This window comes from Lolium rigidum, chromosome 6 (genome assembly GCF_022539505.1).
Source record: "Lolium rigidum isolate FL_2022 chromosome 6, APGP_CSIRO_Lrig_0.1, whole genome shotgun sequence".
Classification (NCBI taxonomy): Eukaryota; Viridiplantae; Streptophyta; class Magnoliopsida; order Poales; family Poaceae; genus Lolium; species Lolium rigidum.
In genome coordinates, this window is record NC_061513.1 from 327,317,529 (window position 1) to 327,335,707 (window position 18,179).

Genomic DNA, 18,179 nt, shown 5'->3' on the forward strand with positions numbered 1-18,179 from the left:
ACCCCTTAACTTTGGTCAAAGAAGCTCAAACCGGCTAGATGCGCGCCGTTTCAAAGCTTGCTAAGGTAATGAAGAGAAGACATGACGACTCCACTAATTGTTGATATTAACACAAGCACCAATAGACATGCAATAGAGCTATTGCATTTTGAACGAGAACAATCTAACAACCATGTTATCTGGAATAAGGCTCTACCTAGAAATTACAGAGCTACTTCCGAGTACTCTAAACACACGGTTCAAGAATATCGATTTGGTAGAGAGAGAATATTAGAGAAATCACACAAAGACTCAAAACAGATCTGGTTTGTTGTATAATTAAGTCGGCAAAAGAAAAACCCGAATAATTAAATGAACAAAACATATTATACTAAACAATTTTACTTTTTACAACTACAAGTCACTAAATCTTAATAGTTCTTAATATATGTGCACCATTTACCATACAATTGTTAAAAGTTAGTTGTCTCTGCATCCCGTTTTACCTTTTTTTTTACAATTTCCTTTTTTTTTTGGTTCTTTTTTATCAATGTTTTTATTTTATGTTCTTTACCTTTTTTTTTGTTAAAACATTTTATGAATTTGCATATTACGTGATTTTTTTAAAAGTAATTTGTATAACGTGAATCTTTTTAAACCTCTCAAAACTTTATTTTAAACTGCATGGATATGTTTTTCTCATATGAACTTTTTTTGCCCTCATGAGAATTATTTAACTATACCAGATTGTTTTTCCTCAGTCGTCTATAAATCTATTTCTAAATATCATTTTTAATATTTTCTCCGATCCATATTGCTTGTGATACTAATATAGATGTATGTAGATACATTTTAGTTCTAGATATATCTATTATAGCATCATAGTAATATGGATCGGAGGGAGTATGTAATTTCAGAGATTAATTAATAAAAAAAGAAAATTGTCCTTAAATGGGCCTTACCGTTGCGGCCCATTTCAAAAACACTTCAGGCCCTATAGGCGTCATATAGGAGCCCCGGGTTTCTTGGGCGCACCGGCAAAGCCGACCAGCCCAGTACTAAACGGATATACGGTATCCTCCAAACGAAAAAAAAAAAAAACAAATCCCGCAAAACCCTACCGAACGCGGCCACGCTCTCGCCCCCTCCACGCAAAGCGCCGGCGCGGTGCCCCGGCGGCGCGAGCAGCAGTCCGGCCCGGCCCCTCGCCATGGAGAAGGTAATCCCGCGCTCTACCGCCCCCGTCGACGGATCCCCGTGCGCGCTCATCCGATTTCTCCCTCTGACTTCTGTTGTTGGTGGTGCGAGCAGCAACTCGACGACAAGGAGCTGGAGCTGGAACGGGAGCGGAAGCAGAAGAAGGAGCAGAAGGTAATGCCCGCCGAGATCCGTGTGGGCTTCTTCTGCGAGTTTCATTCGTTCTCGTGTTGGTGTCTGTTTCGCCGTGTGTTGGTACTTGGTAGTCGATTCCCCCGAATCGGCTGTTTGGCGATCTGTGGTTTCTGCCGTTGCTAGGAGCTAGTTCAGTCCTAGGATGAAATTATTCGGTGCGTACGGTCGCTCATGGGGCTGGGTGTTGTACTTGCAGGCAAGAGAGAAGGAGGAGAAGAAGCTCAAGGCGAAGCAGAAGGAGACGGCCAGGCTACAGGTTCGTTAAATCAGTTTGGTACTGGAACGCTTAGCTGAGATGGTTTCGTGCTGATTTCGGTCTTCTCTCTGTATAGGCTCAAGCTACTTCGGGTGGACCTAAGAAAAGCGAGAAGAAGCAAAAGAAGAAAGGTGCAGAGGATGAGAACCCTGAGGATTTCGTTGACCCTGACACCCCAAGTGGGGAGAAGAAATCGCTTGCACCTCAAATGGCCAAGCAATATACCCCGAGCGCAGTTGAAAAATCGTAAGCTGCTAGCTCGCTCCTCTCCAGCTTAGGGTTCATAGCATCTGAAATTCCTAGCTGGGCTCCTTACCTTCTTTTTTCATAATGTAGGTGGTATTCCTGGTGGGAATCAGCAGGATATTTTGGGGCAGACCCTGAAAGCACAAAACCACCCTTTGTTATAGTAAGTCACTCGCATCTCACAAAGTTTTGTGCACTGTGACCTGGGTTAGCAAACGGTGTCTTATCGATCACTAGTGTTTTCCTACAAACAACCTATAACATGAATTTTGATTTCCTGCCAGCAAACGTGCTAAGCTATTTCATTTCAGGTTCTACCACCTCCGAATGTGACTGGAGCGCTTCACATAGGTCATGCACTTACAGTGGCTATAGAGGTATTGATCGTCATGCTTGTAGAGATGAGAGACCTATATGCCAGTTTAACACTGATCATTCGTGACAGCATGATCTAATCTCCCTTGCTTTTCTTAACAATGCAGGATGCTATGATACGCTGGCGGAGAATGTCAGGCTATAATGCTCTGTGGGTCCCAGGAGTCGACCATGCTGGCATTGCTACACAGGTCTGTATTTTGTCTTGATTCAGTATCAGGTATCAGCTGAAGTTTATCTATTGGAAGACATACACAGATAGTACAATGGAGTTCCTTATAACTTCTTTTGTGGCACTTGCTGTCATTCAACTTATGAAACATACATCTACACACCATGCTGGCAATGTTACTTGTTGATGTGCCACCAGTAAACTAAAGCTGTCAACTGTGAATTTAGGTCCTGTTAGTATATGTTATCTTTGCAATCTGAGCAAACAATTCCATCATAATATTAGCAACACCTTTCCAACTACTAGATGTTTCTTACTGTGCTACTTGCCTTACTTTACTGGTTGCCAATTTCGCATGCATCAAAATAGAAGAAATGGCCACATGGATATTTTAGTTTGTGTAAAGATCTTGGCAGAGTGATGTACCTTCTCTTTATCTGACTTTTTTCCTTTTAGCAAATTAAATTAAATCCTTTATGACGTTGAACAGATGTAATTATTTTGTATTGACTTCAACTTGCATTATCCTCTCTGAACTAAGCTAGAACTGTAGACTCTGTACCTCCTAGTTTTGTTTTGTTTGCACTTCGCATGCGTTTGGAGTGATGAATTTCATTTTAACAATCTGTTCTCCTAAGTCAGGTTGTAGTTGAAAAGAAGCTAATGCGTGAAAGGGAGCTGACAAGGCATGACTTAGGCCGTGACAAGTTCATATCTGAAGTAAGCACTTCTTCTCTTTAACAGATTTTTGTTGTTGTTGTCCTGTCTCCCATGTCCTTTTGATCATAAATCATTGAAGTGTTCAACTATCGTCTTCATACTATGAAATACTAATAATGGGTGCAACATCCGATGTAGTTATGAAAATCATATTTGACCCATGATGATGTGAGAATCGTAGTGATCTTAAATTCTTAATTTGATTCCAGTTTGGTGTATTATTTCCTGCTTATTAAACTTTTGTTACCAATCTTCTATACAGGTTCTGAAATGGAAAGATCAGTATGGTGGTACCATACTGGGTCAATTACGTAGGCTTGGGGCCACACTTGATTGGTCCCGTGAGGTAAAGTTCCTATTTTCTGTAGTTACGAAAATGTACATGAGTAACACATTTTTTTATACTCTTCTACCCCTTACTCTGAAATTGCAACTTTATGTTAACTTGTGCATCAGTGTTTCACAATGGATGAGCAAAGATCAAAAGCTGTAACCGAAGCTTTTGTCAGGTTGCACAAAGATGGCTTGATTTATAGGTTAGTTGCCTCTCCCTCTGTTGCGGCAAGTGTTAGTGTTTTTTACTATCACCTATATGTCATTCAATAGCCAACCAAGTTTTTTTTAACCTCCTATATATATGATTTGGTACTTTGCAGAGACTATCGCCTTGTGAATTGGGATTGCACACTTCTAACAGCAATATCTGACATTGAGGTTGATGAAGCTTATTATATTGTTGTCTACAATATCAGTTTGATTCCACACGTGACTAAGATCAACCTCTTACTTTAAAATGCTGTTTTCTCAGGTTGACCATTTAGATCTTAAAGACGAAACTATGCTGAAGGTCCCTGGTTATGGCACTCCTGTACAGTTTGGTGTGTTGATATCTTTTGCCTATCCTCTTGAAGAAGGACTCGGTGAGATCATTGTTGCAACAACAAGAATTGAAACAATGCTTGGTGATACTGCAATAGCTGTTCATCCTGAGGATAAAAGGTATAAGCATCTGCATGGAAAGCATGCAATTCACCCCTTCAATGGCCGAAAACTCAAAATAATCTGTGATGCTGTGTTAGTGGATCCCACTTTTGGTACTGGGGCTGTCAAGGTAGGTTATAATGCTAAGGACTGTCTTAATTTTTTTTCCCTAGTTGAACCTTCTGCATATGTCACCCCCTCTTAGCTTTAATTGTTGTGTGCTCGTTATGCAGATTACACCTGCTCATGATCCAAATGACTTTGAAGTTGGAAAACGACACAACCTGGAGTTCATCAATATCTTAACAGATGATGGGAAGATAAACAGCAATGGAGGTGCACAATTTGAAGGAATGCCAAGATTTGCTGCTCGGGTTGCTGTTATTGACGCACTGAAGGAAAAGGTATTACTGGTTTCATTTAGTTCACGTTTCATAAAGTTTATGATCTAGTTTTGAAGAATGGTTGTTGGATTATTGTGTTGATTTAGTTTTTTTATGTGACGTCATGCAAATTTTCATTGGAATGGCAAGGACAATACATTTAAATATGGGAACTTTGTAGCGTAATATTCATATTTCTATTTTCGTAAAACTTATTACAAAGAAGAAAATTGCTAATGTAAGCTATATTGATTCTTATATAAACATTTCTACTTTTGACATGGTTTTCCTTGAACTGTTTTGGTTAATTTTGTCAATGAAGCTCTCAGTACAGCGTTATTTTTTTCCAAGAAACATTTGTTTTGGTACTTTATGTATATGTTGCTTGGAGACTTCTTCAGTTACACACCATTGTGATTGGATATCCATAATAATGGCTCTCATTTCATAGAAATATAATTTACATGTCTGTAGAAACCAGTGATCAACTATTATCTTTACTTGATATTTTGTTACATTAGAGTGTTCTTTGTCTTTCTTGCCTTCCCCAATTTTATTTCATTTCAATTTGGATGTACTTGAGTAGTTCTGAATTCTGGACTAACAATGTTTTTCTCCCCTAACTAAGGGCTTGTACAAGGAAACAAAAAAGAATGAAATGAGTTTGGGCATTTGTTCAAGAACTAATGATGTAGTGGAACCTATGATAAAACCCCAATGGTTTGTTAATTGCCATACAATGGCAAAGTCAGGTCTTGATGCTGTAAGATCTGGAAAAATCGAGATTATTCCGCAACAATATGAACAAGACTGGTACAGGTATATTTTTGTCTTCTTTTGCCTAGTTGAGGAATGTGCCACCTTTGCAGATCTCCTGAAAAAGTAATGAAATATGAAGAAACATGATCCATCCACCATTGTCCCTGCAGATGGCTTGAAAATATACGCGATTGGTGTGTTTCGAGGCAACTCTGGTGGGGACATCGTGTGCCTGCGTGGTATGTGACACTAGAGGATGACCAGTTGAATGTTCTCGGATCCAACAATGACCGTTGGATAGTTGCACGAAATGAGAATGATGCGATCCTCGAGGCACAGCAAAAGTATCCAGGGAAGAAATTCCAGTTAAATCAAGACCCTGATGTGTTGGATACGTGGTTTTCATCTGGTCTTTTCCCCTTGACAGTCCTTGGTTGGCCTGATGATACGGCTGATCTTCGTGCTTTCTACCCTGGTTCAGTACTTGAAACTGGACTTGATATTCTCTTCTTCTGGGTGGCACGAATGGTGATGCTGGGCATGCAACTTTGTGGCGATGTGCCATTTCAGAAGGTAAACTGACAAATGCTATTTCTGACAATTAAACTGTATTTCTACAGTTGTGGTGGTCCAATGTACATATGTCATTCATGCTGCATACTATTTAGCCAATTGCTATCTCTGCCTTCGATAGTTCTATGTCCCCTTCATGCCTCAACATGGCGAAACTGTGCTTTAGTGTAACAGTACTACTCCATCTGATTCAAATTAATTGACTCCACTTTATCTAGATACGGATGTATCTAGTCAACAAATGCATCTAGGTACATCCATATCTAGACAAAGTGGAGTCAATTAATTACTAAATTCAAATCTCAAATGTTCACAATTGAAGCAATCTATTTTATATTTGAACACACGAATGCTATAAACAGTAAGCAAAAAAATGAGGTTACTCCATAGGCATCATTGTTTGAAAAAATTATGCACTATATACTCTCCAGATATTTGTTGAATGGATTAATGAAGCAGGCCATTTTGCACTGTTTGCTGTTCTGCCATCTGTCTGTACTGGTCATTCTAGATTTGTTCTGATTGAACTCTGTAGCTTATAAAAAATTTAACATATGTCTGCTCAAAGCGATCTACTACCTTTTATCTTGGCAATATGAGTATGGATTTGCTAAACAAGGTTACCTTAATGAGTAATTGTTTAACAGATATAGTGCACTATAAGTTAATGGACTAAGAAACTAATCCATGTTGAGTTATAATGTAATTTTAAGGTACTTTTGTTGTCATCATCATCCTTTGACAGGGGGTACTGTATGCTTGGACTATCATGTAGTATTAAATGCATGAACTCATCAGCATTACCTTCTCTTTCTGAAATTACTTACCTAAACAAACCTAGTTGAGCTTCAGTTCAGTTTTAAACTTTCCTAGATTACATGGGGAAATCTATTTGAATATATGCCTTTGTTATCTTGCGTCCTGAGTCATGATTGCACCCTCTTTCGTAGGTGTATTTGCATCCTATGATCCGTGATGCACATGGCCGCAAAATGTCCAAGTCACTTGGTAACGTCGTTGACCCCCTCGATGTGATAAACGGTGCGACGCTTGAAGAGCTCCTGAAACGTTTGGATGAAGGCAATCTGGATCCAAATGAATTAATTATTGCAAGAGAAGGGAAGATAAAAGATTTTCCCGATGGCATTCCTGAATGTGGCACTGATGCACTGCGTTTTGCACTGATTTCTTACACTTCTCAGGTTATAGTCACACCCATTTGAGTTTCTGTCATATTAAGTTTCTGGTTCATCTTTTTATAGAGGGTCTCTTGTTTTGCAGTCTGACAGGATAAATCTGGATATCAAGAGGGTTGTTGGATATCGCCAATGGTGCAATAAATTGTGGAATGCCATTCGATTTGCAATGGGCAAGCTTGGTGATAATTACACTCCACCAGCAACTATTGTTGTGTCAGCAATGCCTCCAATCTGCAAATGGATACTCTCAGTACTTAATAAGGCTATTGGCAAGACTGTAACCTCATTAGAAGCATACAAGTTCTCTGATGCAACATCTGCTATATACTCATGGTGGCAGTACCAGCTATGTGATGTATTTATAGAAGCTGTAAAACCTTACTTCTTCAATGACTCTCAAGAGTTCGATTCAGCAAGAGCTGCTTGTAGAGATGCCCTATGGGTTTGCCTTGACACTGGTTTGCGCCTGCTCCACCCGTTCATGCCTTATGTAACAGAAGAACTCTGGCAGCGTCTTCCTCAACCGAAAGACTCTGGCAGGAAAAGTTCCATTATGATAACAGAATATCCGTCTGTTGTTAAGGTAAATATTCATTTCTTAAGGAAGATTGTAAATACAGACAACTTCACACTCTACCAATTTACCAGTGGTAAACTATTGTTTCTATGACAGGAATGGGCAGATGATAAACTTGAAAGTCAAATTGATATTGTCTTGGATACTGTAAACAAACTAAGATCCCTGAAGCCATCAACAGATACAAATGAGAGGTGTGTATAATATGGTCATATAACTGGGCTTCTGTCTTTATTCTCTTACTATGCGTGATACTCCTGCCGTTCCCTAATGCAAGACGTTTTAATTTAGCTTGCTAAAACGTCTTATATTATGAAACAGAGGAAGTATATGTCTGCTTCGTCCTTCTTGTTCTGCAGCTTGCTTGCGAAACAACATCTTAATCCTCATCTTTCTCATGAACAGGCGTCCTGCTTTTGCACTTTGCCGAGGACAAGATATTGCTGCCACTGTTCAATGCTATCAATCTCTAGCTGTGTCTCTTTCTTCTGTATCATCGCTCAAGGTTTTTGCCTTCCTAATTTAGTTTTATTAGTATCTTTTTTTGTTAGTGACATGTCAGGACATTTTTTTCATACACCCTGCAATCAGTTTCTCCTTTACGGATTAGTTAAATTTATGCTGAAACCATATATTATCTCAACTAACTTGGCTATTGCTGATAATCAGTTCATGTAGTTGACTTCAGCCTTTTCATGTGTTGTACAAAAAGCACTGATGTTTTGTTGGAAAATTTCAGATCCTGACAGAGAGTGATGAAACTCCACCTGACTGCTCAACTGCTGTTGTGAACAAAGATCTGACCGTATACCTCCAGCTTCAAGGGGCTCTAAATGCAGAAGTGGAGCTCGAAAAACTAAGGAAAAAGAGAGATGAAATTCAAAAGTGAGCCTCCTTCATACCTTGTCTTTGTCCAACTGTTTTCGACAACAGTAAGGTCGCGTTGTTAATTCTGCCATATCGGTAATAACATGGTTTATTATCTGAACACGCAGGCTACAGCATGCCCTGTCCCAGAAGATGGACGCATCAGGTTACAGAGAGAAGGCTCCGCCGAGTGTTCAAGAGGAGGACATGAGGAAGCTCACTGCTTTCCTGGAGCAACTGCAGGTCATCAGTGAAGCTGAGAAGAAACTAGATGCGTAAAACTGGCAATGCTCGAGTCGGCCACTCTGTTTCTCTTGATTGTGAACAGGCATTTTTGTTGTGAAGTTGATTAAGTACATTTTTGTTTGCGGATGGTGGAGCTCTGCTCACATTTATAGAAGTTCAAATGGGACAATGAAACTCCAGTCTCCTGCAGTTCACTTAATCTCTTACGTGTGCATACAGACGTGCTGTTGATTTGTGAATGCCCATTGACTATGAGCCTCAACAAAAGAAGAGGTAAAAATGTACTCATTGACCAAAACTAGGAAACGTAGACTGTGCATGCTGTCGAAAAATGAAGAGGTCCACATCAAAGCTATCCTGCCACTCTTTCCATCACTTCCATAGACTGCCATGTGACTATGTGAGCTATGCCCTAAGAGTATGTCTAACATGCCCCTTATAACCCGCCCACCCTGTAAAATTCCGGCAGGATACGGGGCAGCCGCGGTTTGGGCCGTCTAGCAGGCCCCGTATTCGGGCCGCGCCCAGGAAATCCGCAGTGCCGCCCCCTATTTATACCGGGCGAAGGTGCGAGTGAGGGGTTAACCCCCTCACTCGCAACCCTAGCTCCGCTGTGCGCCGCCGCCTCCTTCATCCTGCTTCGGCGAGCAATCCCCCACCTCTCGCGTCCGCATTCAAGCCGCCGCGCGCCATGTCTGGTCGCCGAAGCCGCTGCGCGTGTACGGCAAGCGGATCGAAGCGACCCTGCTCGCCGGACACCGTCGAGGAGGCGTGACGGCGCCAATGCAAGCGCTCCGCCGCGGGGAGTCGCCGTGCGGCGTGCCGGTACGCCGGCGCGCTTTACGTGCCGGAGTCGCTCCGGGAGTTCGCCGCGGATGGGCGGTGGTACCTAGAAGATCCGCTGCTCAAGCCGATGAGCGGCGGCGCCTTCGAGAAGTGGCGCGCCGACTGGGAGCGTGAGCGCGCGTCAAAGGCGGCATGGGCTGCGCGCATCGGCGGCACCGGCCGGCGGAGGAAGCGGAGGCGATCCGCGTGCCGGCGAGGAGGAAGCGGAGGAGGCAGAGGAGGAGGCGGCATTCCTGCATGCGGTGGCCGCATCCGAGGCGGAGGCCGCCGAGAAGGCTCGGGCGGAGGCAGAGGAGGAGGCGGCGGCCATCGCCGCCATGGCGGAATTCGAGGCGCAGGAGGCTGCCGCCAGGGGGCCGTTCGTGCCATTCGTCATCCTCGACGATTAGATAGGATCGCAGTGTAGAATCCGCTATGTATATATGATCCAGCGTATGATCAATGAAGATGAACTATGGTTTTAATTTTTCCGGGGTTTTAATTTTTAAAAATACGGGGCGAAATACGGGATCTGCTAGACAGAATGGTTCAGCTAGACGCACTTTTCTGATACGGGGCGAAAAACTCGCGTTATACGGGGCAGAGAAATAAGGGGCCTGTTAGACATGCTCTAACATGTGCCTAAACTTTCCCATTTTCAGCTTGCATGACATAGTTTCAGAGATTAAGCAAAACGTCTGGACCTTGACGCTTCTGGTTCTGGAAATCCAGAACCCCTTGAGAAATGGATGTATTCTTTTTTTTTTCCAACCGGGCTTCCACCCCTTTCCATTGCAATAACGGAAATAACAGGTCTTACAAAGTCATACTTTTACAATGAAGAAAGGGGAGTAGGATGAACGGGAAGCGAGCTGGTGCAGTATCAGGAAACCCACTGCAAGCATTCGACATCGAATACCCGCCATGGGACAAAAACCTGATACGACAAACAAACTAGAGTTTCAAGCGACACAAACATAAACCTCCACATGGAAGGACAAGATCCAAAAGCTACAGAGACTAGGGCTGACTGAAACGACCACCACAACTCTGGAACAGATCCAAACCAACAGCCAAAAGACGGGCACGACTCCATCCGGCGCAAGATCAGGCTTCAGTAATCATCAGCAGTTGCCCTGGAGCGGCGGAGCTGGGGCGCGAAGCATAGATGGACGAAGCTGCTGTCATCATCTTCTGGGCGCCCATCGACAGACGGCTTTTGTCCTCGGTCTTCGATAACCCTGCCCAATAGATCAACAAAGCAATAGAGGAGAAAGTAATTTCACTAGGAGACCTCAACACATGATCATCAAAGGTCACTTTATTCCTTACTTGTCCAAATGGCCCAGCAAGTAGCCGCAATCAAAGTCATAAAAAATCTCTCAAAACCAGGACTGAATCTATGAAACCAAGCCATCGTTTGCCAAAAATTATTTGGAGCACAACTAGCCCCCATTGTTGATCCTAAGACCCCCCAGACCACTTTGGATGTGTTGCAAGCAAAGAACAGATGATCATTAGTCTCAACCTGATTGCAAAAAGAGCATAGAGGAGAACCCATCCAATTTCTTTTCCTCAAATTCTCTCTGGTAGGCAAGGCATTTCTACAAAGTTGCCACATGAAAATCTTTATTTTCAAAGGTATTTTGGCTTTCCATATCCATTTATTATGAGAACCGGCAAGAGGTAACTCCAAGAGTTTATAAACTGATTTGGCCGAGAAGAAACCATTTTTATTTAGTTTCCAAGAGATTCTGTCAGAGGTGCTAGACAAGGGAAGATTCTCCAGCTTGGAGGTAATATGATTCCAGGTTTCAAGCAAGCTTCAATGAAGCCTTCGCCGAAAAGGAATGACATAATTGCTGTCAACACATTGTTGGACAGTACAGTCTTGCATTTGACAAAGATAAAAAAGAACATGGTGAAGATCACAAAGAGGAACATCATCCATGTAGATATCTTTCAAAGCCTACAAATGTTGCCTTGGCCTAAGGAAATTTTCCTCCCCGCCAGATAAGTATCTTTTACTTTTATTAGCGCCTTCCAACATGGAGAGTCGCTAAATTTGGGTGTTACATTCGTTATCGTTTTCCTTCTCAAATATTTCGCTTTAACAATGGTTTGCCACAAGCCATCTTGCGTTTCAAGTTTCCACCACCACTTGCAAAGGAGGCTAATGTTTTGCTTACGGAGGTCTTTGACCCCAAGGCCACCTTTGTTTTTAGAGCGGCAAACTCTAGACCACTTTACCATATAGTAGCCCTTTTTTTCTTTTTTACCATGCCATAGGAAACGTCTTCTATGCTTATCAAGCTTTTCAATGAACGTTTTGTTCAAAAGGAAGAGTGACATGATATAAGAAGGGAGATTTGAGAGGCAAGCATTCACCAGCACCAATCTGCCCCCAGATGAGGAGGCGCTTTTCCAAGCATCCAACTTCTTAACAAATTTTTCATCAATAAAGACGAGATCAGAGTTTTTAAGATTGCGGAAGGAAACAGGAACCCCTAAATATTTCATAGGCAAAGTACCAATTTGACAACCAAACATAGCAGAGTAGTGATCAGCAATGGTATTATCACCTCCAATGAGGAACAACTCGCTTTTTTGGAAATTTATTTTCAAGCCCGACATTAGCTCAAAGATGTAAAGGAGTAGTTTGAGATTTAAAGCTTTCTCCAAATCATGGGAAATACAAATGACAGTATCATCGGCGTATTGCATTATCGCCACCCCTTTATCAATCAGGTCAGGAGCTAAACCAATCAACAAGCCATTAGCTTGGGCCTCCAAAACCATTTTTGTTAAGCATTGAACCGCAGAATTAAAAAGGAAGGGGGAGAGGGGATCGCCTTGCCGAACCCCTTTTGCACTTTGAAAATAAGAGCCCATCACATTATTTATCTTCACCGAGATAGTACCATTATGAAGAATTTGCTTGACCCTATTGCACCAGAAATCACCAAAGCCCATGGCTTTTTGACAATCAAGGAGAAACTCCCAATTCACTTTATCGAAAGCTTTCTCGAAATCAAGTTTGAGGATGACCCCCGTATGTTTCTTACTGTGTGTATGGTGCATCAACTCATGAAGGGACATAATACCGTCAACAATATTGCGGTTTTTTATGAAAGCATTTTGATGGGTACTAATGATTTTATGCAAGAAAGGCTCCACCCTTATAGTAAGAACTTTGGTAAGCAACTTGTAAATGCATCTGAGAAGACAGATAGGTCTATATTGAGTTATCTTCTCGGCATCCAAGATTTTAGGAAGGAGGGTAATGATACCATAGTTAAGCCTTTGAACATCCAAGGAACCTTCATGGAAGGCATAAAATAAATTCATGATGTCACTTTTAACAATGTCCCAACAGTGTTGGTAAAACTCAATAGGAATATTATCGGGACCGGAGCTTTGTTCTTTTTCATAGAGAAGAGAGCATCTTTAACCTCTTCCATAGTAAAAGGTTTGCTAAGGATTTCATTGTCCATATCATTAATTTTTTCATGTGATTCCCACATATCATGATTAAACTTGAAGAGGTTGCCAGGTGCAGGACCGAATAAGCTTTTATAGTAAGTTGTGGCATGTTCTAACAAATTATTCGTCCCTTCAATCACAAGGTCATTATCTTTTAAGGAGAGCATGGTGTTTTTTCACTTGCGGCCATTAGCCACACGATGGAAATAGCTTGTATTCGAGTCTCCTTCAAGGAGCCACTTTTCATGAGATTTTTGATACCACAAGAGCTCTTCATTAGCATATAACTCCATAAGCTCAACAGAAATAATGGTTTTTCGAATGCTAAGAGAACGAGGTAAATCGAGCTTTCCTCAAAAGCCTCAAGAGTTGCTAATTCCTCTTTAAGTTCCAATTTTCTTTTCTTGGCATGGCCATAAATATTTGAGCCCCGACCTTTGAAGAATTTCTTAAAACGTTTCAGTTTTATGTTGATGATGTCAATAGGATCACTGCTGTGCACTTTTTTCCTCCAAATCTCAGTTACTAAAGGAAGAAAATCATCCTTTTTAAACCAAGTCGTATCAAAACGAAACTCTCTACTCTTAACATTGCCAATTGGGATAGAGCCCGAGTCAAGCAAGAGAGCATTATGATCAGAGAGCTCCCTAACTAGCTTCCTAACCGAAACCAAAGGGAAAAGGTCCTCCCAATCAGGGGACATGAGAACTCTGTCGAGCTTCTCCAAGGTAGGCGGCGTTTGTTTATTAGACCAAGTAAACTTCCCTCCATGCATGTAAATTTCACGCAAACCAAGGGTATGGATAACAGAGTTGAAGAGATCTGAGGAGTGGTTGGCTACGAAATTAGTGTTCTTCTCTCCACTATGTCTTAAAATATTAAAGTCACCCCCTACAATGTAAGGCATAAGGAGATTATGGCAGAAAGAAGACATTTCAGTAAGGAAATCTGGTTTATCCTCCTCATGTGGAGCACCATAAACCACCATCAAGGCCCAATTACATTTTTTTCATTTTATCCCAAAGCACAAATTGGAGCATGAAACGACCAAGCTTAACCGCACTCACATCCAGGGAGTCAGTTTTAATGCCACAAAGGATACCACCTGATTTGCCCACAGAAGGGATCCACTTCCAGAAATAGTTATTGCTGGGGTCCAGCTTACGGAAGAAACTCATCTTATACTCTTTTTTCATGGTTTCCTGGATACCAATGAAATCAAGGGAATAATCATGCATCATATCTTTGATGCAGGCCACAATACCTTTTTTCCCCACACTTCTACAATTCCAAAAGGCACCTTTCATTTAAAACGAGATGGTTTATTTCTCTCTCTGACAACCCTGCCAGGATTCTGGGCAGATTTGTTATCAGAGATGTTCGCAACATTGGATCTACTTCGAGTGTTAGGCCTAGAGCAAACTACAACAGGTTTCTTCCTAGCAGATCTTTTTTTCCTACTTTCAACAATAACAAAAGTGCTTTCATTATCAGAATTATCTGCCCAGTCCATAGATAAAGGGTTTTTTTCACCTATGTTATCCTCAATGAAAAGGGTATTAGCATGTGATGACTTATTAACATTTTTATTAGCCAAGTCATTTCTAGCATTTTCCAAATCTCTAAGCATATCAACCGAGGAGAAATTATTATCAGGAATATGAACACCCAATTTGTGCGCACGCAACACTAGCTCATCATTAGAGAGGACAGCAAAGGAGTTCTGGACGGGCAAGGATGAGTGAGTCGACATACCTTCCAGATCTCTCTTCCTTGCAGCCTCGGACACTTTCTCCATAATGTCCATGTTGACGTTGCCCGCAAGCCTGATGCTGCATCTGGTGTCTTCAGGTATAGCCTTGTCTCCCTCCATAGATGCCGAGTCTGGAGATTGCACAATGTACGCCGGAGAACCAGCAGGTGGCGATGAGGAATTTTCTGGCATCTCAGTAATGGTGGGCAGAGGAGGCCAAGATCCAGCAGGCAGGGTTTGAGCATAAGGGAGAAGCAGGTTTTGCAGCGGAACCTCTGTAGGAGACAGCGTCTTGTTTTCTTGGAGAATAGGACAAGGAACCAGCCACTTATTCGGTGTAATCGCCTGAGAAACTGCAGGGGGGGACAGCTTGCGAGGATGCCATCTTTGCCTCATGCTCTCTAGTTATAGTCTCAATGAGCAGCTCAGAGCTCCCAGCCTCATCATCTTCCTGTGAGTCTGACTCGGTGTTAACGTCAGTCACCATGACATCATCCTGTTTCCTGGTGTGCCCAACTGTATCAGACTGACTGCCAAGGTTTTGTTCTTCGGAACTTTCATCATGGAGGTTGCTATTTTGATCATATCTAGCCCTTTTAGGGGAGGGAGCTCCCGAATGGCCACCCACCACCACAGAAGATTGAGTTTTAGGAGGACCTCCCACGACAATTTTGTCAATCTCATAGAAGAAGTCATAGAAATTATCCCCAAGACAGCCTTCCGCAGAAGCAGGGATCATCTCCACATCACGACAGCCAATAAGAACTCTGACATACTCAGGCTTGTGCAGGGTCGAAGGATCCAACTCCAGAGAGACACCAACCAACCCACCAGCATAGAAGACATTAGTATCACATCTTTTGTCAAGGGGAATGTTGCTCACCCTGACCCAGGCCTTCTGTAGGACAGCTTTGGCCCCAATTGAGGCTGTCCAGGCAGATAACCTCACGACCGCATCTACTTGTCTTGAGATGCATCTTAGCCCCATAATAGACGAGCACGCTCAACCTCCACAGCGAGTAGGGAACCTCATAATATACTGGTTAGGGCCCAAGGATCTTGCTGTACATCTCCAACTGTCTCCAAAAGCGACATTGAACTCTTTCTCGAGCTCTCTATGAGTTATGTCCCCCTCCAACACAGGTAATCACAACACTGCTGGCTCTCTCTTTGCTCTGCTTTGCAGAACTATGGTCCGGCATATAGAAGAAACCACACCCATGAGCCTGAAACCCACACATTGATGGAACACACTCCCAGGGTAAGATAGTTTGACAAATCTGAGCAACATGGCCCAATTTTTTGCACCGATCACAACGAATGGTAGGGCAACGAGCAGTGTAATGTCCAGAGATGTTGCAATGGAGGCAGGGAGGGGGATCAGCGGCAACCATGGGACGATTGGGACCAGGCCCTTGAGCAAGCACGGTCTTACCAGACGGAGCTGAGGAGATAGCTTCCTGCCGGCGCTGCTCCGACTCCCTCGCTGCCCTCTCCCAACGGTCATCGGACTGCAGCGAGCCAGAGCCCTGGTGTTGTTGGAGGAAGTCTGAGGAACATCCTCCCTCTACCAGACATGCCGGCCTCGCCCACGAGCTGCTGGCTGGTTTCGGTTTCCCCTGCCCGGGCCGAAACGCCCGCCGCCGCCATCACCCATGACACGCGGAGGAGAAGCCGCCACTTGAGCAAAGGATCGAGGATCGCCGGCTACTTTCCCACTCCACCAACAGAAGGATTCGGTAGCGGGGGACGGGGGGGAAGGAGGAACCCTAGCTTGTGACCAGAAATGAGCGAGGAGGGAGTCGAGATCTGATCCGGTGGCGGCGCTGGGGTTGGGTATAAGAGGTGTAGGGTTACCTGTCCCTACCTGGCGGCGACCACCATTGTTGCGAGAAACGGAGGTCGTAGGATCAGGACACGTGCTCAGGTCTCGCGTCGCCATGGCCGAGAGGGCTTTTGGGCCACAGCCCAGGTCCAACGACTGGGCGATCTCTGGTTCCAGTGGCCATGGCAGCCCACCGAGAATTCCCACCGCCGGCGAACGCGGGACGAGCCAATCCTTCCACCGCCCTGGATCAATGGGGTGGTCCTCCCTTGGACGCGACGGTTGCGCCACCGTGAACTGTTGATGAAGAGCCCGGGGACGTGGCATGATGAGCTCCTCAATAGAGGTTGGGAATGGCGTCGGATCTGGTCTCTGCGTCTGCGGAGCCGCATCTCCCCCGCCGAAGAGCGACTCCGGCGGCAACGGCCGGGACGGGATACGAGCGTCGTGCCGGGGAAAAGCGATCGCACCGCCGAACTTGATTGCCTCATTCGCACCGAGCGCCCTCGAATCGACGATGAGTTCCTTGGAATCGAGAAGGAGGAGGTGCGCCCGGGCGTGGTGAGCCACAAGGACTCCGTCAAGGAAGGGGAAATTCCGGCGATCGCCGGGAATCGGTCGGACGTCGTAAGTCACACGCCAGGACGAGACTCGCGACGAGGACGCCATCTCGCACGCAACTCTTTTCCTATTGGCCTCCCTTCTTCGACAGGCATTAAATCTAATTGAAATGGATGTATTCTAAAGGTTACACAACAAAAGCATAGCAGAACAGTTCGAACAGCTTAAAAAACAAGAGTACACTTTTTTTTTATAAAAAGTAGTCAATGTGTTATCCTCACAGGCAGAGACAGTTGAAGGCGGGCCTGAATACGGCCCAGTAGTCTTTCACTGCTAATTGGATTCACAGTTTCACACACATAAAATCCGACCGGCGCCACCGCCGCTCAGACCAACCAAGATTCATTCACCCAGTCCCCCCGCCGCTCCAGTTGCGAAGCGCCGCCGCTGTCCCGGTGAACAATTGCGGCCTACGCCGCCGACTCAAACCGACCAAGGTATTTCTCCTCACGCGCACGGAGAGACCGTGAGCTACTTCCCCCGCAATTCCTCCTCCTTGCCCAGATCGATTTCTCCTGACCCTCCCCTGTTCCTTGAAGCAGCGCCATGGAGGAGACGAATCCTGGGAAGAAGGAGGAGGAGAAGGCGGGGACAACCAACCTTCCGGCGGCGGAGGCCGGAGTCTTGACGGACGACCTGATAGTGGAGATCCTCTCGCGCGTCCCCGCCAGGGCCGTCCACCGCTTCAAGTGCGTGTCCCCTTGCTGGCGCGACCTCATCGCGGACCCGGGCAACCGCAGGAAGCTCCCGCAGACCCTCGCCGGGTTCCTCTACGACACCTACCACAGGGTGAACCCCGACGTGCGCGAGTTCCACTTCGCGAGCGTCTCCGCCGCCGCCACCGCCGGCGCGGCCCCGGCGGTGGACCCGTCCCTCCCGTTCCTGCCACGGGACGAGCACCACCGGTACGTGGCCCATGTCGACACCTGCAACGGCCTCCTCTGCCT

The 18,179-nt window shown here is 44.4% G+C and overlaps 1 protein-coding gene across 1 annotated transcript; it reads left to right on the top strand.

The window, feature by feature from the left end:
• The first annotated feature begins 1,121 nt into the window (after window positions 1-1,121).
• LOC124660303 (valine--tRNA ligase, mitochondrial 1-like) lies at window positions 1,122-8,924 on the top strand. Its single transcript, XM_047198115.1, has 21 exons — window positions 1,122-1,198; window positions 1,291-1,350; window positions 1,568-1,627; window positions 1,704-1,873; window positions 1,964-2,036; window positions 2,185-2,250; window positions 2,356-2,439; window positions 3,063-3,140; window positions 3,403-3,486; window positions 3,597-3,676; window positions 3,797-3,854; window positions 3,949-4,251; window positions 4,355-4,525; window positions 5,133-5,323; window positions 5,434-5,836; window positions 6,787-7,038; window positions 7,118-7,618; window positions 7,709-7,806; window positions 8,018-8,117; window positions 8,352-8,497; window positions 8,608-8,924. The coding sequence occupies exons 1-21, from the start codon at window positions 1,190-1,192 to the stop codon at window positions 8,756-8,758; spliced, it is 3,138 nt and encodes a 1,045-aa protein (XP_047054071.1). The 5' UTR covers window positions 1,122-1,189; the 3' UTR covers window positions 8,759-8,924.
• The last annotated feature ends 9,255 nt before the right edge of the window (window positions 8,925-18,179 follow it).